Source organism: Anopheles merus, chromosome 2R (assembly GCF_017562075.2).
Source record: "Anopheles merus strain MAF chromosome 2R, AmerM5.1, whole genome shotgun sequence".
NCBI classification, from domain to species: Eukaryota; Metazoa; Arthropoda; class Insecta; order Diptera; family Culicidae; genus Anopheles; species Anopheles merus.
In genome coordinates, this window is record NC_054082.1 from 56,127,806 (window position 1) to 56,148,457 (window position 20,652).

The 20,652-nt window shown below is 41.6% G+C and overlaps 4 protein-coding genes across 4 annotated transcripts; 1 reads left to right on the forward strand and 3 right to left on the reverse strand.

The window, feature by feature from the left end:
- Nucleotides 1-224: 224 nt before the first annotated feature.
- Nucleotides 225-1,682, reverse strand: LOC121588622 (cyclin-dependent kinase 2-like). Its single transcript, XM_041906749.1, has 2 exons — nucleotides 1,420-1,682; nucleotides 225-1,357 (listed from the first exon to the last, which is right to left on the reverse strand). Exons 1-2 carry the CDS (start codon nucleotides 1,578-1,580, stop codon nucleotides 589-591), a joined length of 930 nt encoding a protein of 309 aa, XP_041762683.1. The 5' UTR covers nucleotides 1,581-1,682; the 3' UTR covers nucleotides 225-588.
- Nucleotides 1,683-3,075: 1,393 nt separating this feature from the next.
- Nucleotides 3,076-6,720, forward strand: LOC121590092 (transcription factor E4F1-like). Its single transcript, XM_041909481.1, has 3 exons — nucleotides 3,076-3,243; nucleotides 3,312-4,615; nucleotides 4,696-6,720. The coding sequence occupies exons 1-3, from the start codon at nucleotides 3,136-3,138 to the stop codon at nucleotides 5,165-5,167; spliced, it is 1,884 nt and encodes a 627-aa protein (XP_041765415.1). The 5' UTR covers nucleotides 3,076-3,135; the 3' UTR covers nucleotides 5,168-6,720.
- Nucleotides 6,721-11,057: 4,337 nt separating this feature from the next.
- On the reverse strand, nucleotides 11,058-13,284 carry LOC121589121 (heat shock protein 70 A1-like). The gene has a single exon (XM_041907784.1). The coding sequence runs from the start codon at nucleotides 13,077-13,079 to the stop codon at nucleotides 11,160-11,162; it is 1,920 nt and encodes a 639-aa protein (XP_041763718.1). The 5' UTR covers nucleotides 13,080-13,284; the 3' UTR covers nucleotides 11,058-11,159.
- A 3,715-nt stretch (nucleotides 13,285-16,999) lies between these two features.
- On the reverse strand, nucleotides 17,000-19,301 carry LOC121589252 (heat shock protein 70 A1). Its single transcript, XM_041908012.1, has one exon. It carries the CDS (start codon nucleotides 19,111-19,113, stop codon nucleotides 17,194-17,196), a length of 1,920 nt encoding a protein of 639 aa, XP_041763946.1. The 5' UTR covers nucleotides 19,114-19,301; the 3' UTR covers nucleotides 17,000-17,193.
- Nucleotides 19,302-20,652: the final 1,351 nt, after the last annotated feature.

The window sequence follows — 20,652 nt, forward strand, 5'->3', positions numbered from 1 at the left end:
TGATTACACGTTTTTAATTACACTGCCGAAAACTGGTACAGTTACCCTATATAACCAAATAAATTAAATTAAATTTATGTTGTAAACTGCTAATGGGAAACATTCAAGTAAACAATCAAACATATTATAAAATGGTCCATTCACAGAAGACAATCGTTCGTACTTTTCTTCCCTTTTTCTTTCTTGCGTATACGGTCTTGAAAATGTTGATAGATTACGTTAACTTCACTCACCATTTTTAAGAGTTTATTGCGCAAAAAGTTAACAATTTGTCACAATCGGTTTGCAGAGTGGCCACATACAATCTATGACTATTCCAATACGTACTGTACGAAGGGTTTGCCCGTGGAATTGCAATCTGAGTAAAAACATTTTTTACGCCACATGTAAGTTATGCTCAGCTGTTTCATCTCTGAACACGTCCATCAACCTCCTGTGTGTTGAATGGTCTTAAACGGTTTTTTATGTCTTTTGCAACTATTCCATGCTAAAGCTGTCGGGGCAGAGTTTGAGGCGGAATTGCGAGATCATCGTCGAAGGTTTTAATGCGCAAATTTAATTGATCAATCAGTTTCGATTGCATTAGGACTAAAGCTCTGGTGGTACCAGGCTTACATTATCGAAATAAGAGTGGCTCATTGCGCTTTTTGGGGAAAGTCGTTTTGTTGGATCGTAATGCATAAGTTCACAAAATAAAGTATGTGCATCGAGGTCGTGCTGCATCTCATTTGGCAGTGGTTGCGGTTCCCAGTAAGGGAAGGATTCTTTGTAATCCGATAAATGCGAAACGCCGGGCCATTTCGTTTCGTCAGGCGTACCCATTTGTCGAAATATCTTAAATAGTTGATCAATCTCGCTGTCTCCCGGGAAGAGCGGCCGTTTAAGAATCATCTCGGCAAAGATACATCCCAAACTCCAGGTGTCAACGCCAACGCAGTAAAATTTGGTTCCCAGCAGTATCTCTGGCGCACGGTACCAAAGCGTAACCACCTCGTGTGTATACACTCTAATAGGAAAGTTTACCGCTCGTGCCAGTCCAAAATCAGCCAGTTTGATGTGTCCCTCCCGGTCGATTAGCAGATTTTGAGGTTTGAGATCCCGGTGGAGAATACGGTTCAAATGACAGTACGCGATGGCATCCAGCATTTGGTGCATGTAACTCTTTACAAGCATCGGCGTGAAACTGCTTTTGTGACGATCTAGCATTTTCTTAAGATCCATGTCCAAATATTCAAATACCATGTAAATGCTCGCATCTATTATGACTACGTCGAAGAGCTCCACTATTGAATGATGCTTCAGATCTTTCAGCAATGAAATTTCACGCATTGCCGTTGACGGTATACCTTCCGTTTCGCTGGAATAGCAAAGGTTTGAAATTAGGCTGGCGTGCGTGTTTATGCGATCGTGGCAACTCACTTATCAAGCCGAATTCGTTTGAGTGCTACATAGTTTTGGGTCCGAATGTCTTTCGCCTTGTACACCACACCATAGGTACCTTCCCCGATTTTATCCACTCGATCGTATACACCTACCCTCTGCATCTTTTGAGCGTCCTCTATGTTGTATTTCAGCAGCATTACACTTTTAAAAGGTTTACGCGTCTCATCGAGAATACACAACGAAATTAAGGTACGAGCAAAACTTTTAAAGCGTAAACATTATGTCGAATTCTAACGTTTTCTTTGTTTTGTATGGGTTTTACGCGCCCAAAATTGACAGCAATGGACATAGGGTTTGAGCACAAGGCTGGACATCGTAGTTGACATTTATTTGAGCTGTCATTCGTGGTGCCCATGTAGCAATTAAACCCGACAAACAAATTCGAGCAGTATTTTAGCTCGCAAGTATTCCAAATGCAAGGGTTTTTTTGAGATCTCGCGCGTATCCCAGCCAGACAGCTTTCTGTTAATTTACCCATTCAAGCAGTTTTCTGTCTATCACAAGAGAAATTAAAGAGTAATTAAGCGATTCGAATCGTTTGGTAGCGGCCCGCTAAATATTGCGAGGCTTCGAAAAGTATCTTCTGTTCGAATATTGTTAAAATTATCATTTCACCGTTTATTCCCCGTTAGTTGTCATAATTATCACTTTTTGTAGTTTTGTGGATTTTTCAAAAAGAAAAATAAAAATTTAGGTCTAAAGTTAGCTACACGTAACGCTGCTCTAACTTTTCGCGAGGTGCTATAATTATAACCCAAGCGCCACAGATTAAGCTTAAACGACTGGAAAATTGAATATTCATAGAAAAAAAATGAAAGCTCCACAGCTTCATTGGTTTAATCAATAGATGGCGTATTAAAACTGATTATTATATTGCTATCCTTTTCTTGCAATGTGTTTCGACAAGTTTCATCTTATCATGACCTATATAGCCTTCTAACTTTCCGAGCAAAAATCTATATGAATGATCGTGTGGTCAGATACGTGGGTATCAACACCGACGACCATTACTCAAATCTCACTTGCCTCAGGGCTGGTGGTTTCCATTGGATTTTAGTATTTAAACAATCGTATCGCCGTTCTAGTTCTAGCGATGCATAACTTCAATACGAAACCATACAACAGTACAGAGGAAATGAGAAAGCTCTCCTCCAAGTGAGGAAGCTCAACTGGTTGGGTATCCCACAAACAGATGGCGCCACCAGCTTTTTTGCTATTTTTAGAATGCATGAGTCGTTTGCCGTCTGCTAAACGAAGTCTTTCTATATTCCGTTTAGGTAGAGTGCTTGAGTCGTTTAGAAGCCGTTTAGTGGTCCTTTAGTGGATTTGTGGCACTTGGGAACTGCTTAAATTAGGAACGAAAAAATGGCCTACCCTCACAACCTGATTTCACGCGAGGTCACTGACGCTTTTTAATTTATTTATTATTATGGTATCCAGCCTCCATGGCCTACATACACAATTACAACTAATTACAACTATGAAGTTGGCGCGAGTGCGAAGCTTCATGCGAACTCGCAGGCTACTCGAATTTGTTTTGCGTGGGTAGAGGGAATAAACAGAATGTTTAATGGGAACACAGTTCAAACATCTGTTCAATTTGTCAGCAATGACAATAATAAACATAGAAGCTGTTTGCGAAAGACGGCTTTCCTGCATGTTGTTTGTTGTGTTTTCAAAATTTACTTCCAAATGGAACCTCTCTACTTAAAAGCATGCCGAATGTGCATGTGCTATAGACATCTTAAACCATTGGATTCGGAAATGGTACGGAAAATAGGATCCTGCTTCGGTATAATGGTAAACAAACTGTGCGAGGACCGTGTTTACCTCTACATAGCCGGTAATGAAATTGTTCGCATTTTTAGATCAACCTTGAGGATAGAACGTTACCCCTCGGTATATGTCGAAAATGTACAAAAAAAGTTATCCAGGCCAAGAAATATCGCGATTTCTATCTGTCAGTGCAGACGAAGCTGTTTGTAAAACGCTCAAACCACTTTCTTCGTATAGACCGTCAACCATTGGTTGAAGTTATTTTGAGGCGCAATGAATCTCCACGATACATCTATCCTTCGGGCCGGCGAGTACAAGACAGAATGCGGGAGGAAAAGCGAACAAAAGCCCGACCAAGCTCGGAAAGCAAAACAGACCCTCAGAACAATGCATCTGGAAACATTAATGCTTCAGTGAATAGATTACTATCTCCCAGCACTTCTTCTGCCATTGCAACAAGCCATTGTCGCCCAGAAGTAGAATCTACTGCTGTTCCTCGTCAACGTACAACCTCAACTGATGAAGTTCCTAACCAAAGCTATTCGCCTTCCCCTGTACTTAATTTTTCAAATTCAAATACTCCGCCTCCCGCTGCTATTACATTAGTTGTAACCACACCTGAGGAAGTGACAATGAACGGTTTGGACGATCCAGCAGTTAAGGAGGATTTCGAAGCAACCGAACACGATAACAATTCGGAAAAAGAATCTTTTCCTATTGAAAAATTGGAAACAGAATCAGACATCCAATCGCAAGATGATACAGAAAATGTTGATGATTCGGCCACGTTTTATGAGGAGCAGAAAATCTATGCCACCGAAGAGTTGGAGGAAGTACTTCAAGATCAAAACATGGAAGATCCCGAGGAACATGTGGAAGCAGAGTACCTTAATCAACACGAGCTTAGCGCTGGGGATGGCTTAGATTCGGAACACCATCTGACACAGGAACAGTACGATTCGACTGAAATAGAAGTGCTAGAAGCAAGTGAAACAATTGAATCCGTCATTCCCGGCAATGAAAATACTGGTTATAATGTTCAAGACACACGGCGACGCAGGCGAAGTAAAATCTCGGGTAGAGAACTTTACAAGTCGCTGCTGACTGAATGCAACATATGCGGTAAAATGATTGAACGCAACCGCTTAGAGGGGCACATCAATCGACATTCGGGACGTCGCCCGTATGCGTGCCACATAGAAGGATGTTCTTCGCGGTTTCACTGTAAGCATGCCTGCCGTTTGCACGTTCGCTGTCGCCATGGATCGGAATCGTTCACATGTACCGAATGTGGAAAGGTATACAAAGCGCGGCGCGATTTACTGGGACACATCAGAGAAACCCATGTTGAGCCGAGATTTCAATGTGACGTTTGTGGGAAAAAATTTACAACCAGGTAAAGACTAACAATATCGAACATGTGTATACATGTGTTTAATTTTGATCACTTTTTAATTTTCAATTTTTGCTCGTTAGGTCTCGACTGAAGCAGCATAGCTTTTATCACACAGGAGAGAGGAACTATCCGTGCCGTGTGTGCGAGATGCGCTTTTTCAGCAATTTTCAGCTCAAAGTTCATATGAGAACACATACAAAATCTTTCCCATACAAGTGTTCCGTTTGCAACAAGCGCTTTCGTTATCGTCACATGGCAAAAGAACACATTGTAAAAGATCATGGGATAGATATCTCGTTGCAAAAGGATTGGGTCATACAGTACCCTGAACCAGATCCGGAGGAAGTGGAGGTGATAAACGAAGAGGAAAACATCATTCAATACAACATTCAGCGTCTCGAGGAAACAGAAGATGAAGATAATACGCTGGGGGAAGGTGCAGATTCGGCCACCGTATCTTTGAAAATCGATAATACAGACGAATACCAGATTCCAACCAGCATGAACAGTTCCGAAAGGACAGCTAATAAGGAAGCAGGTATGATGCGTTAAGGATAAAATTTGAAAAACAAATTATTTAAAAATATTATTAGGATATAAAATTTTTAAAATCACAAAAACTTATATTTTTGCAAAATATACAAGTATATTGTATAGTATAGTATACTATAGTACAGGAAAGTAAAGATGTACCCCAATTTAAAGTAGGGTAAGTGTATCAATTGTGGCTATAGCACCAATTATGGCTATAACGAACACTATTTTCGCTCTAAAACAGCCTATTTGCATTCTAAAACCACGGAAGGATTTTTCATTTCAATTATGAACATTTTAACACATTTGTGTTTCATTAGTTTCATGTTGGCCACTTCCGTTTGTTAAATATTACCCTTTTAAAATGTGTTGCCAAGATTTTTGTATCTCTTACCATTTTGATAAGAGCAGCACTGTAGGATATTAGCGACCTAACCATATTTTTATCTCAAAGTCATCATTTTGGTGCAAAATATTATTTATTTAACGCCTACACATCAAAATCTATCAACATTTCATCGAAAATATGCCTTTTTTCTGTACGTCCATAATTGGTACAACTAACCTTCGGTGTAGCCAAATATCGCAGTATGCTATGGATGCTTTGTTGACAATTGTTGCTTTGGTCGTAGCGCGTAGTTTACAAGTGAACAACTCGGGTTTCTCGTTGTTATTTACGCAATCTAAAGTGTTAATATCATTTATGTTGTTTAATATCATTTATGTGTTTTAAGCATCATTTATTTGTAAAGTGTTCGAATCAGTAATCGGTGCAATAGTCAGTGAAATGTAATCGATTCAGTTTCACTAAAATAATGCAGTCTTGAATGACTTTCATACGAAGAAGTGAAATCTGAAGCCGCTCGTATCGCCTTATTGCCAAATGCGCTCTTGTTCTTCCCTGATCAATAGTTAGTGCTAGTCTTGATCGGAAGTATCTTTGCCAAAAGATAGTTGAACTATGGCTACGATTCTTCATTTGAACAAATTCAAATAGACCACCCTGATTTGTGCTATTCTTCGTATCGCGCTGAAACGGTAGCTGACTTTGGTATAGCTTCCAGGTGATATGAAGGATTGTTAGGTGTATGGCCAAGCACGGTCTCATTAGAAAGGTGTACGAAAGTAATTTTTTTAGGATTAGCCTCATCAATTGTGCGATTAATTGAGCGTGGATATCAATACAACCAGTGATAAAAAACGGATATTCTAAAATGTTAATTTTACATTTTTAATGGTGATTAAATACTTATATTGGTGCAGTGAACTTATTATTACTTGATTTCAGTTAAAACAATGTCACAAAGTAATTTTTGGTGTAAATATCCACGAGTTTTAGAATACAGCCACAATTGGTACAGCTATGGCGAATTGCTAGGAACACTATAGCCATAATTGGTACCTCAAGATGCAATTTTGATTTGAAATTTTCTAGTATTTTGATAAACACTGAGTGAAAATAAAAAAATACTCTCGTGTTCTACACATTGTAGGCTATATAAAAACATAAAGAAGTTTGAAATTTTACCCAATACTTATTTTTACAGGCGTAAAATCGGTATCTTGATGACATATTATAGCCATAATTGGTACACTTACCCTATTGATTTGAAAAATTCAAACAAATTAAAGTAAAAACATCACTCAGACCTATAATCCATAGCATCTCGAGTTTCTTGCAAGGTTGAGTGCAGATGATTCTAGATGAACAATTCATCACTGTATATGAATAATGAGTCTAGTACTATCACTTCGTGATATCACAATCGAAAACTCTCAGGGCATTTTGCTACCACCAAAAGTCTACGCCCATCCATCTTCTGCAAGTCAACTCAGATCCTGGCATACGCTGATGATATAGACATCATTGGTATGCGGCTCTCCGATGTACGATGGGATCGAGCAGGCGGCAGAGCACCTCAGATTGCAGATAAACGAGGCAAAGACCAAACTGATGGTGGCAACATCAGCGGCCCTAGCAATAACTAATCCAACCCTACGTAAGCGTGACGTTCAGATAGGTGAATGCACTTTTGAAGTTGTCTATAGGGAGCTATACGAGATGTACGGCGAGCCCATTGTCCTGCAGCGTATCAAGCTTGCCAGGCGGCTGTGGGCAGGCCATTTTGAACGCATATAAACGGACGACCCAGCCCGTAAAGTCTTTTTAGGCCGTCCACAAGGACAGAGGAAGCGTGGTAGGTCCAAACTGAGGTGGCAAGATGGCGTGGAGGCGTCCATTAAGGCCAGGATAATGGACTGGCAGATGAAGGCGCGAGACCGTGAGCGGTTTCGGACACTCCTGAGGCAGGCCAAGACCAAAGCGGTTATAGCGTCGGATAAGTAAGTAATATCACTTAGATATATAGTTTTAAATTAAGCAAGAACTTCTCTTTTAACAACATCACGTCATTTTTAATGTAACAGAACGTAATTGAAATTCTTCTTCTTCTTTGGCTCAACAACCGTTGTCGGTCAAGGCCTGCCTGTACCACTAGTGGGCTTTGGCTTTCAGTGACTAATTGATTTCCCCCCATAGCAGGATAGTCAATCCTACGTATGCACAGTGGGCAACGGACATACAAACGCCGGGATGAAAATCAATTCCTCGTGCTATTGCAGTTTTTCTTCATTCAATAACATTGCTCTTACTACACAGAGCAGTCCTGTACTAAAATCGTCAAGACAGCGAAAAACAGTAATAGTTATCGCTCACAACATTAAATTATTGTGTAGTACTTAACAGCATCAACAATTATTGTTAAGAAATAAAACAAAGGCGGAGTAAGTTCGTTACTAAAAACGATTTTTGAGTATTCTTCTTCTTCTTCTTTGGCACAACAACCGCTGTCGGTCAAGGCCTGCCTGTACTCACTAGTGAAATGAGATTGGCTTTCAGTGACTTTTTATTACCATAGCAGGATAGTCAGTCCTACGTATGGGGGCACGGTCTATTCGGGACTTGAACCCATGACGGGCATGTTGTTAAGTCGTACGAGTTGACGACTGTACCACCAGACCGGCCTATTTGAGTATTACGCGCTAAAAAAGCCGAGTTTTTCATGGTTAGTTTTGAAAAGAGCTTACAGGGTTTTCAATGATATTATTGACGTATTCAGCGAGTAGTTGATTCGTTCGGGCATATAATTGACAATTTCAGCGAGATATTGAATTGTTCGGAAGCAGGCGTTGACAAGTTCGGCGATTCTGTAGTGCTGTCATTTGTTTTGTTTTCACACTGTGCCGCAGGGTTCAATTTTTCATTCTCAAAAGTCCTAAAAGTCCTACCTGCGATGAAGTTGGTTTTTCGATTTTTATACAGGCGTTTGCCCAATGTGGTATGGCGGCACGGCCTATTTGGGGATCGAACCCATGACGGGCATGTTGTTAAGTCGTACGAGCTGACGACTGTACTACGAGACCGGCTCTAATTGAAATTAACTTGTCTTAATTTCATAAACGATTAATATAATTCATAGACCAGGGAATGTAAGGGAAGGCAGGTAAAGACGGACACGTTAATGAAAATGATAAAAATCTAAGGATGTACATAAGCAACTACCATGGAAATGTGCATACTCTATGTTACACTCATGTTTTATCAGAAAATATGTTGATACTTGTAAGTTTTTATCGAATTTTATGTTTTTTTTTTCATGAATTAAAAACATGTTTTTTCGTACAGTTTTACAATGTCCGGGTAAAACTGACACTTGATATGGGATTAATGGACACCATGAAGGGTAAGATCACTTGTACAAAACGTTGGAAATTGAAAAGGTGTATAATATTTTAACATATCGCATTGCTTTCCACGTCTTGGTACATACATAAACCAATTCTTAGCCAATGACAACGACGGTTCATTCAGCCGTGAATTTAGGAATTGTAAGCACCGCTTAGCCGGTCTCATGGTACAGTCGTCAACTCGTACGACTTAGCAACATGCCCGTCATGGGTTCAAGCCCCAAATAGACCGTGCCGCCATACGTAGGACTGACTATCCTGCTATGGGGGGAAATCAATAAGTCACTGAAAGCCAACCCCACAAGTGTGTTGGCAGGCCTTGACCGGCATCGGTTGTTGAGCCAAAGAAGAAGAAGAAGCACCGCTTGCAACATATCGTAGAATGCAGAATCTAAGTCATTTTTTAAATATCGGGCACTAACAGCTGACAGCTTCTCCAGCTTACAGAACAACAATCTAGAATTTCCCTTTAGGAAATTACTTCGCGGAGAGCTCCATGCTTTTTCTAGTTGCTGGATGTTTTATATCTTCCGAATACCCTTATTTAAGGTGTTTGATGAGATCTGTTCATCGCCAGTTGTTTTAAGAAGTAAATTAAATGAACAAATCTGGTGTCCATCTTTCCCTACGACAGAGTGTCCATCTTTCCCTACGACAGAGTGTCCGTCTTTCCCGCTTTGGTGTCAGGATGTTTAAACCAGCAGAAAACATGATTTTTTATTTATTTCATTCTCGTTCTTTCGCCAGTTGTTTGCTTAATAATCACGATACATTAAAAGTTGTAGAGCTTAAAATCTGCAGTAGTATAATTAGATCGATCAGGGACCACACGATTGAAATTTTATTTTGTTCGTGAATTTAACCATTGTTGCATATATTAAGCCCAAAATGGTTTTCAAATGTGTTGTTTTGCTTTCAGTTTGATTGCTGCAATGTCGAATTATTCTAAAATTACCTTTTTCGTGCATTATTCAGAAGTGTCCATCTTACCCGTAGTGTCCGTCTTCGTTTGTATTTTTCGTTTGCATCTGAGACATTACATTCGATTTCACACGCAAAAAAATGGTATTACTTGGTTATATTGGTGCACCTGAAACACTACAATAAAGTGTTTATGTACCACGTCAAGCATCCAGATTTCGTCCTTTGTTGCTTGTAGATCATCAAAATACTCGTTACGCTTTTCACGATCCTATCAACTGTATGTCCCAATTTTTTTTTTAAATAAAATGTTTAATATTTGACCGCATTTCCCGACCATACCTGCACATTCTTCTTCTCTTTGGCGTAACGACCTACGTGGTCATTTCGTCTTGTTCAGACTTCCAAGATTTAGTCGGATATTCCTGCCTTGCTATGGGGAGACGGTCCGATTGTAAATCGATTCCGCTGCAATGAAATTTAACGCAGCTACTGCAAAATCCAAACATAGCTGAAAACGATTCAGTCGTAGTTGAAAACGATTCAGACGTAATTGATTGCGATCCATTCTCATGGATTGTGATTCATAGCAACTGGATGAAGATTCATAGGAAAGTGAGAACAGGAGAAATTATCTAGGTATGTTTTGACTGAAATTTGAATGAATGGTTTGAGGGGCTTCAAAACTGAGCACTTAGAGCAGAGTAGTATTAGTGTATTAGTGTATTAGTGTTAGTATTAGTATTAGTATTAGTGTATATTTATCTTTACTGAACTGATAATATAACTAAAATTTAAAACCATTATTAATCCAATTTAGGCTGATAAGTTAATTTGAAATACAAATACTGGCAGAAATTAAAATATGAAATAGGAGTTTTTGGGAAAAATAGAGAATTTTTTCCCATTTGAAGATGTAAGCTAGTTTTACAGTTAAGTTTATAAGTATTAGTTAAGCTATTTGTCTAGACCTGCGGAGGTCTGACAATAGATCCAATTAAATAAAATTAAATGATGCTAACTAAAATATATTATTGCATAATATTCATAAATGCTTCAAAATAAGTTTATGAACGGTGGGAGAGCGTGGCGTCAAAATTCCCCCCAAAAAATAAAACTCTTCACCATTTGAAAACCGCTGCTCTAGAATTTGTATTTTTAAATCATATGTAATGTTTTTCTCCAATTTAAAGAGATATTTCAAAAATCTAACAACATTTAATTTGAATGTTTTATCTTAATTTTATCATTACTCTTTATTCTGAAAATCACTCGTTACATCACATAATAACACAGTTTTCATATAAATGCCATCTACTCAACTCCTGCCTTCTGCATTATCTTAGTCCACCTCCTCTACCGTGGGGCCCGTGCGTCCGCCGAACCCGCCTGCCTGCTGGCCACAGCTAGTCGGGGATGGACCGGCTCCCGATTGCTGATGCAACTTCGTCATTATCGGACTGCAAGCCCGCGTCAGCTCCTGCATTTTGTGATCGTACTCTTCCTTCTCTGCCATACTGTTGCCGTCGATCCAGCGCAGTGTCTCGTTGCACTGTTCCTCGATAGTTTTGCGATCGCCTTCGCTCAGTTTCGAGCCGGCTGATTCTAGCGTTTGCTTGAGACTGAAACAATACGCCTCGAGCTGATTGCGAGCCGCGACTCGCTCCCGTTGCTTTTCATCCTCCTCGCGGAATTTCTCCGCCTCGGCCAGCATGCGATCGATATCCGCCTGCGACAAGCGGCCCTTGTCGTTCTTGATCGTGATGTTTTTCTCCTTGCCGGTGCTCATTTCCTTCGCCGATACGTTCAGAATACCGTTGGCGTCCAGATCAAAGGTTACCTCAATCTTTGGCACACCGCGCGGTGCCGGCGGAATGCCTGATAGGTCGAACTGGCCCAGCAGATTATTGTCCTTTGTCATGGCTCTCTCGCCCTCAAACACCTGAATCGACACTCCGGGCTGGTTGTCCGCGTAGGTCGAGAAGGTCTGCGTCTGTTTGCACGGAATGCGCGAATTTCGCTCGATCAGCTTCGTCATCACTCCGCCGGCCGTTTCGATTCCGAGCGACAACGGAGCCACATCGACCAACAATACATCTTGGATCTTTTCGTCCTTGTCTCCACTAAGAATAGCCGCCTGGACGGCCGCACCGTATGCTACCGCCTCATCCGGGTTGATCGACAGGTTCAGCGATTTGCCGCAGAAGAAGTTCTGCAACAGCGACTGCACCTTCGGGATGCGGGTCGATCCACCTACCAGCACGATGTCGTGAATGGAGCTTTTGTCCATCTTTGCATCCGACAGGGCCTTCTCCACCGGTTGCAGTGTCGAGCGGAACAGATCCGAGCACAGCTCCTCGAATCGTGCTCGGCTGATCTTTGTGTAGTAGTCGATTCCGTCCATGAGGGCATCGATCTCGATCGTGGCCTCCGTGCTGGAGGAAAGCGTCCGCTTCGCTCGCTCGCATGCCGTCCTCAAGCGTCGCAGTGCTCTGGCGTTCTTGGACACGTCCTTCTTGAACTTGCGTTTGAACTCCTCCACGAAATGGCCCACCATTCGGTTGTCGAAGTCTTCGCCTCCCAGGTGTGTGTCACCGGCTGTGGCTCGTACCTCGAACAGAGAGCCCTCGTCGATCGTCAAAATGGACACGTCGAACGTTCCTCCGCCGAGATCGAAGATCAACACGTTGCGCTCGCCCTTCAGGTTCTTGTCCAAACCGTAAGCCAATGCGGCCGCCGTCGGTTCGTTGATGATTCGCATCACATTCAGGCCCGCGATCGCACCGGCATCCTTCGTGGCTTGTCGCTGGCTGTCATTGAAGTACGCTGGAACCGTGATGACCGCATTCTTCACAGAGTGTCCCAGATATGCTTCGGCCGTTTCCTTCATTTTCGTCAGCACCATCGAGCTGACTTCCTCTGGTGCAAACGTTTTGCGCTCTCCTTTGAATTCCACCTGAATCTTCGGCTTGCCGCAGTCGTTGACCACCTTGAACGGCCAGTGCTTGATATCGGCCTGAATCTTAGGGTCGTCATACCGGCGTCCGATCAGTCGCTTGGCATCGAACACTGTGTTTGTGGGGTTCATGGCCACCTGGTTCTTGGCCGCGTCACCGATGAGGCGCTCCGTGTCCGAAAACGCAACATAGCTCGGTGTGGTTCTGTTGCCCTGGTCGTTGGCAATAATCTCCACCTTGCCGTGCTGAAACACTCCCACGCACGAATAGGTCGTGCCCAGATCGATTCCAATTGCAGAAGGCATCTTGTCAATGCTGTGTCTATTATACTGTATGCACTGAAATTCTTCACTGATAGCGCAGAAAAACTGTTCACGTTTGTGTATCTTGAGTGATAATTCACTATTTCAATTTGTTTGGTTCACCACGTTCTAGTTCACGATAGCTCGCTCTTTACTCTTTGCTTGTTATTTTCTGAATGACGCTCACTGCTCGAAACACGGCTATATATATCAAACCATACAATTTCTAGAATGCTCCACAAGCTACTCGATCCTACTCGAACCTACTCGAGCCACATCGAGTGTGTGCTCGATTGCACGCGAGACTGGTCGAATACGAGCTCGAATCATCTAGCAGTGGGTCTTGGCTGTGCTAAGCTGCTCTCGCGTTACATTTTGTCTCGGCTATTGTGTACGATGAGCGACAACTGCCTACCGCTACGGATTGCAGCTATGGCCATTCCTTTGTCAACCATCACCGTAAAGGATATTATTTTTTTAGCTGATTTTCAGTACACCCACTGATTTTTTCATTTAAAATTTAAATTTAACTTTTACGCCCATTCTTCCCATTGCGTAGTTGAAAATTTTGATAAAAAACAGTTCGTGTATTTTATTTATTCTCTCGCGCTACATTTTGTCTCGGCTATTGTGTACGATGAGCGACAACTGCCTACCGCTACGGATTGCAGCTATGGCCATTCCTTTGTCAACCATCACCGTAAAGGATATTATTTTTTTAGCTGATTTTCAGTACACCCACTGATTTTTTCATTTAAAATTTTAATTTAACTTTTACGCCCATTCTTCCCATTGCGTAGTTGAAAATTTTGATAAAAAACAATTCGTGTATTTTATTTATTCATTTTAACCCATTCAGTGATTTTCCGGAGTGAGACTGCTGTTGCTGTACTTTTGTTCTGCGTTTCGCGTGGGGGAGGGGGAAGGAAATAAACAAAGATAATGGCATATTTTGCAAATCAGTTTTTGTGTAAAGCAACGGTTTGCAGAAAGAGTCCAAGTTATTTTCTTTTATTTTCTTTTTGTCATTATGTCATTATGGGTGTGTGCTTTTCCCAAAAATTGTGAGCTCGGATGACCTAAAGGAATCAATACCAAAATCCAAAACGATTTTAATGGTTAATACGAGACCCATGGTTAAGAAAAATAACGCGCAAACTAATATAAACAAACGCAACAACAGGGACTGATCACCCCGCGATGTGGAAAACAGATAGACCTTCAAAAGTGAGAAAGGTATTGAAAATATGTACACAGAGAAATAAGACCAACGTTGAATTCATAATATACAACCAATCATATGGTAAAGCACTAGAGTTTGCTGTTCTAGAAATGTGCAAAATCGCGAAGCAATATAGAAGAAACAAGCTAGCATGGTCAAAAGAAGACCATTTATTCAAAGAATATTCCCAACAAACTATTAAGGAGATCGCCAACAGAGCCATTACCAAGTTTGAAATAATCCTGTTTACTCCAACTAGATGGATAACAACAGAATTTCAGATTATCATATGACCCCTTCGGGAGGCCAGTACAGACTGTACCAGAAAATAAGGGATAAAAACAAATGGAAAAATATGAAAGATGATTTCAAGAAATACGTAAGAAATTGTAAGGCATGTTTAGTTAATAAGACGACTAGACATACTAACGAAGAAACAGTTGTAACTACAAGACCGACAAAATCTTTTGACAAAATTTCATTCAACAACAGTTGGACGACTAACAAAAACTAACAAAAACAACAGGTATGCAATAACCATACAATGTGACTTAACAAAATACATTGTAGTAACACCTATCCATAACAAAAAAGCAAATACTATAGCAAGAGCATTCATGGAACATTTATAGAATTAAAATCAGATCAAGGACTAGAATATAACAATGAAATATTACACAAAGTCTCAGAAATCTTTAAAATCAAACAGACTTTTAGTACAGTTTACCATTCACAGACAATAGGATCATTAGAAAGAAATCATAGATGTCTAAACGAATACCTAAGAAGTTATACAAACGAACATCATGATGACTAGGACGATTGGACAAAATTTTACGAATTTGTTTGCAATACAACAGAACACACATACACAAACTACACACCATACGAACTAGTGTTTGGAAGAAAAGCACATTTACCACAAGATATATTCAAAACAAAAATAGAACCAGTTTATTATATTGACGATTATTATTTCGAAATGAAATATAAACTCCAAAAATCAAACGAAATAGGCAGAGAAAATTTGATAAAAGCAAAGCATAAAAGACATCAAATCTTAAATTGAAATACAGTGCCGATCATTATGCAGATAGGAGATCAGGTAAATTTGGAAAATGAAAACAGAAAAAAATAGATAAAACCTACATTTAACACAGTAGTAAGTGAACAAGGGCCTAATTACGTAATACAAAACAATACATCAAAGAAAATCTCTACAGTACACAAACCAGACTAATTGAGTACACAGGAGAATAACTTCAATCATTGTGATTCATTACGTTATTCTATTAAAGGGGGGGAGGTGTAGCATATCTGTTATACAGAACTTATTATAATACATACTATCAATTATAGATACATTGTAACACACTTCGGAAAGCCAAATCACACCATTGCAACACATTCATTATAAAACATAAGCAAATCAATCCACACGATAGCAACACACCCAGACCATACCGTTAATAGAAAAAAAACAATTGAGACACATTTATCGAAAAAAACCAAAACGCGCAGCATAAGCAATTCAAGCGTCACCACAGCAAAGCAGACAAACTGAGAACACATAGCAACTTATCGCTGAAAACGCAGCGTATGCAAAGACCGGCGAACACACCGGTTCCTTGGCTAGAACAGTTGAAACTTTCCAGAACATTTGTAAAAACACTAAAAGCGCAGCATAGGCACAACATGACAGACACCTCACTCCGATACAATGTATAAATTGCACCTCATATCAATAACCTTTAATTAGCACAAAAACACATTCCAAAACCAAATGTAACCAAATGTAAATAATATCTAATAAGTATAAATAAAACCAATTCCGATAGCAAGAGAACAGATTCGTTCGGACTGTCAAGATAGGATGTTACGCTGCCTAAAAACTTCGCCTTCCAATTTATTTCTAGAGTTTAGTTATGTCCCCCTACCCAAGCCAAGGGTTCTAAACTCCAACATGTCCAGTAAGGGAAACCCCTTCCGGGTTTCTATGATCGCCTGGACGATCAAGTGTTGAAAAGTCCACTTCGAACAAAGTTTTATGGATTAACATGAGTTCTGAAACAGTTTCTCTAATTGTGAATCTTAAACGTCACCTGGAATATACGTTGTTTTTTCCAAAATCCTTTGCAAACATCCTTATTCTTCTTCTATTTGGCGTAATGTCCATGCCGCGGACATGCCGGCCTATACATAATTTATTACCACACAGCCGGATAGTCAAATCCTTGCTACGGGGAGACGGTCCATTCTAGGATTGAACCCATGACGGGCATCTTATTGAGTGGTTCGAGTAGACGACTGTACTATGGGACCGCCCCTAACGGCAAACATCCTAAAGTTCCTAAATACCCCCGAAATTATCTTGCATAACCCTGTGACGACTTAACAACATGGGTTCAAGCTCTAAATGGACTTAATAATAACATACATAATAACAGTAACTGTAAACAATTGACTAAAATAAGTGTTTGGTTACAATGACAATACTCTACAAAGTCAAATATGCTACCTAATCGAGATAAGTAACTATATTGCCTGACTTCAATCAAAATATATAGTTTAAGTTGTTCACAGGGTGTGATAAGGGAATTAACATAATTTTGTGATGCTCAATTCAATGGTAAACCGATCCCCATTCCCAAATTTGTGTGATATCGCTCTGATTGCTAAAACATTGCATTGCACTGCAACATCTAGTTTCAATTTTCTTTTTATTCAACGAGGAACTTACTTGCTGATACAATAAATTACATTATGTTATTATTCTCTATTTGTCTAACTTACACATATTTACACAGTCTTCTTTTGAGTGGGGCCAGTCTCCGCCTACGATAATGGCCGCTTTGCAATACTGTCATCTAATCTACTCCTGCCTTCTTCATCATTTTAGTCCACCTCCTCTACCGTGGGGCCCGTGCGTCCGCCGAACCCGCCAGCCTGCTGGCCACAGCTAGTCGGGGATGGACCGGCTCCCGATTGCTGATGCAACTTCGTCATGATCGGACTGCAAGCCCGCGTCAGCTCCTGCATTTTGTGATCGTACTCTTCCTTCTCTGCCATACTGTTGCCGTCGATCCAGCGCAGTGTCTCGTTGCACCGTTCCTCGATAGTTTTGCGATCGCCTTCGCTCAGTTTCGAGCCGGCTGATTCTAGCGTTTGCTTGAGACTGAAACAGTACGCCTCGAGCTGATTGCGAGCCGCGACTCGCTCCCGTTGCTTTTCATCCTCCTCGCGGAATTTCTCTGCCTCGGCCAGCATGCGATCGATATCCGCCTGCGACAAGCGGCCCTTGTCGTTCTTGATCGTGATGTTTTTCTCCTTGCCGGTGCTCATTTCCTTCGCCGATACGTTCAGAATACCGTTGGCGTCCAGATCAAAGGTTACCTCAATCTTTGGCACACCGCGCGGTGCCGGCGGAATGCCTGATAGGTCGAACTGGCCCAGCAGATTATTGTCCTTTGTCATGGCTCTCTCGCCCTCAAACACCTGAATCGACACTCCGGGCTGGTTGTCCGCGTAGGTCGAGAAGGTCTGCGTCTGTTTGCACGGAATGCGCGAATTTCGCTCGATCAGCTTCGTCATCACTCCGCCGGCCGTTTCGATTCCGAGCGACAACGGAGCCACATCGACCAACAATACATCTTGGATCTTTTCGTCCTTGTCTCCACTAAGAATAGCCGCCTGGACGGCCGCACCGTATGCTACCGCCTCATCCGGGTTGATCGACAGGTTCAGCGATTTGCCGCAGAAGAAGTTCTGCAACAGCGACTGCACCTTCGGGATGCGGGTCGATCCACCTACCAGCACGATGTCGTGAATGGAGCTTTTGTCCATCTTTGCATCCGACAGGGCCTTCTCCACCGGTTGCAGTGTCGAGCGGAACAGATCCGAGCACAGCTCCTCGAATCGTGCTCGGCTGATCTTTGTGTAGTAGTCGATTCCGTCCATGAGGGCATCGATCTCGATCGTGGCCTCCGTGCTGGAGGAAAGCGTCCGCTTCGCTCGCTCGCATGCCGTCCTCAAGCGTCGCAGTGCTCTGGCGTTCTTGGACACGTCCTTCTTGAACTTGCGTTTGAACTCCTCCACGAAATGGCCCACCATTCGGTTGTCGAAGTCTTCGCCTCCCAGGTGTGTGTCACCGGCTGTGGCTCGTACCTCGAACAGAGAGCCCTCGTCGATCGTCAAAATGGACACGTCGAACGTTCCTCCGCCGAGATCGAAGATCAACACGTTGCGCTCGCCCTTCAGGTTCTTGTCCAAACCGTAAGCCAATGCGGCCGCCGTCGGTTCGTTGATGATTCGCATCACATTCAGGCCCGCGATCGCACCGGCATCCTTCGTGGCTTGTCGCTGGCTGTCATTGAAGTACGCTGGAACCGTGATGACCGCATTCTTCACAGAGTGTCCCAGATATGCTTCGGCCGTTTCCTTCATTTTCGTCAGCACCATCGAGCTGACTTCCTCTGGTGCAAACGTTTTGCGCTCTCCTTTGAATTCCACCTGAATCTTCGGCTTGCCGCAGTCGTTGACCACCTTGAACGGCCAGTGCTTGATATCGGCCTGAATCTTAGGGTCGTCATACCGGCGTCCGATCAGTCGCTTGGCATCGAACACTGTGTTTGTGGGGTTCATGGCCACCTGGTTCTTGGCCGCGTCACCGATGAGGCGCTCCGTGTCCGAAAACGCAACATAGCTCGGTGTGGTTCTGTTGCCCTGGTCGTTGGCAATAATCTCCACCTTGCCGTGCTGAAACACTCCCACGCACGAATAGGTCGTGCCCAGATCGATTCCAATTGCAGAAGGCATCTTGTCAATGCTGTGTCTATTATACTGTATGCACTGAAATTCTTCACTGATAGCGCAGAAAAACTGTTCACGTTTGTGTATCTTGAGTGATAATTCACTATTTCAATTTGTTTGGTTCACCACGTTCTAGTTCACGATAGCTCGCTCTTTACTCTTTGCTTGTTATTTTCTGAATGACGCTCACTGCTCGAAACACGGCTATATATATATCAAACCATACAATTTCTAGAATGCTCCACAAGCTACTCGATCCTACTCGAACCTACTCGAGCCACATCGAGTGTGTGCTCGATTGCACGCGAGACTGGTCGAATACGAGCTCGAATCATCTAGCAGTGGGTGTTGGCTGTGCTAAGCTGCTCTCGCGTTACATTTTGTCTCGGCTATTGTGTACGATGAGCGACAACTGCCTACCGCTACGGATTGCAGCTATGGCCATTCCTTTGTCAACCATCACCGTAAAGGATATTATTTTTTAGCTGATTTTCAGTACACCCACTGATTTTTTCATTTAAAATTTTAATTTAACTTTTACGCCCATTCTTCCCATTGCGTAGTTGAAAATTTTGATAAAAAACAATTCGTGTATTTTATTTATTCATTTTAACCCATTCAGTGATTTTCCGGAGTGAGACTCTTGCTGTACTTTTGTTCTGCGTTTCGCGTGGGGGAGGGGGAAGGAAATAAACAAAGATAATGGCATATTTTGCAAATCAGTTTTTGTGTAAAGCAACGGTTTGCAGAAAGAGTCCAAGTTATTTTCTTTTATTTTCTTTTTGTCATTATTTCATTATGGGTGTGTGCTTTTCCCAAAAATTGTGAGCTCGGATGACCTAAAGGAATCAATACCAAAATCCAAAACGATTTTAATGGTTAATACGAGACCCATGGTTAAGAAAAATAACGCGCAAACTAATATAAACAAACGCAACAACAGGGACTGATCACCCCGCGATGTGGAAAACAGATAGACCTTCAAAAGTGAGAAAGGTATTGAAAATATGTACACAGAGAAATAAGAACAACGTTGAATTCATAATATACAACCAATCATATGGTAAAGCACTAGAGTTTGCTGTTCTAGAAATGTGCAAAATCGCGAAGCAATATAGAAGAAACAAGCTAGCATGGTCAAAAGAAGACCATTTATTCAAAGAATATTCCCAACAAACTATTAAGGAGATCGCCAACAGAGCCATTACCAAGTTTGAAATAATCCTGTTTACTCCAACTAGATGGATAACAACAGAATTTCAGATTATCATATGACCCCTTCGGGAGGCCAGTACAGACTGTACCAGAAAATAAGGGATAAAAACAAATGGAAAAATATGAAAGATGATTTCAAGAAATACGTAAGAAATTGTAAGGCATGTTTAGTTAATAAGACGACTAGACATACTAACGAAGAAACAGTTGTAACTACAAGACCGACAAAATCTTTTGACAAAATTTCATTCAACAACAGTTGGACGACTAACAAAAACTAACAAAAACAACAGGTATGCAATAACCATACAATGTGACTTAACAAAATAC

What these genes read in the sequence shown, in the direction of transcription:
- LOC121589252 (XM_041908012.1), bottom strand. Translation starts at nt 19,113, where the DNA reads ATGCCTTCTGCAATTGGAATCGATCTGGGCACGACCTATTCGTGCGTG.
- LOC121588622 (XM_041906749.1), bottom strand. Translation starts at nt 1,580, where the DNA reads ATGCTGCTGAAATACAACATAGAGGACGCTCAAAAGATGCAGAGGGTA. An exon ending in AAACGAATTCGGCTTGATAA is followed by an intron (nt 1,358 to 1,419) that starts GTGAGTTGCCAC and finishes TTGCTATTCCAG; the next exon opens with CGAAACGGAAGGTATACCGT.
- LOC121590092 (XM_041909481.1), top strand. Translation starts at nt 3,136, where the DNA reads ATGGAACCTCTCTACTTAAAAGCATGCCGAATGTGCATGTGCTATAGA. An exon ending in GATCCTGCTTCGGTATAATG is followed by an intron (nt 3,244 to 3,311) that starts GTAAACAAACTG and finishes TCGCATTTTTAG; the next exon opens with ATCAACCTTGAGGATAGAAC. An exon ending in GGGAAAAAATTTACAACCAG is followed by an intron (nt 4,616 to 4,695) that starts GTAAAGACTAAC and finishes TTTGCTCGTTAG; the next exon opens with GTCTCGACTGAAGCAGCATA.
- LOC121589121 (XM_041907784.1), bottom strand. Translation starts at nt 13,079, where the DNA reads ATGCCTTCTGCAATTGGAATCGATCTGGGCACGACCTATTCGTGCGTG.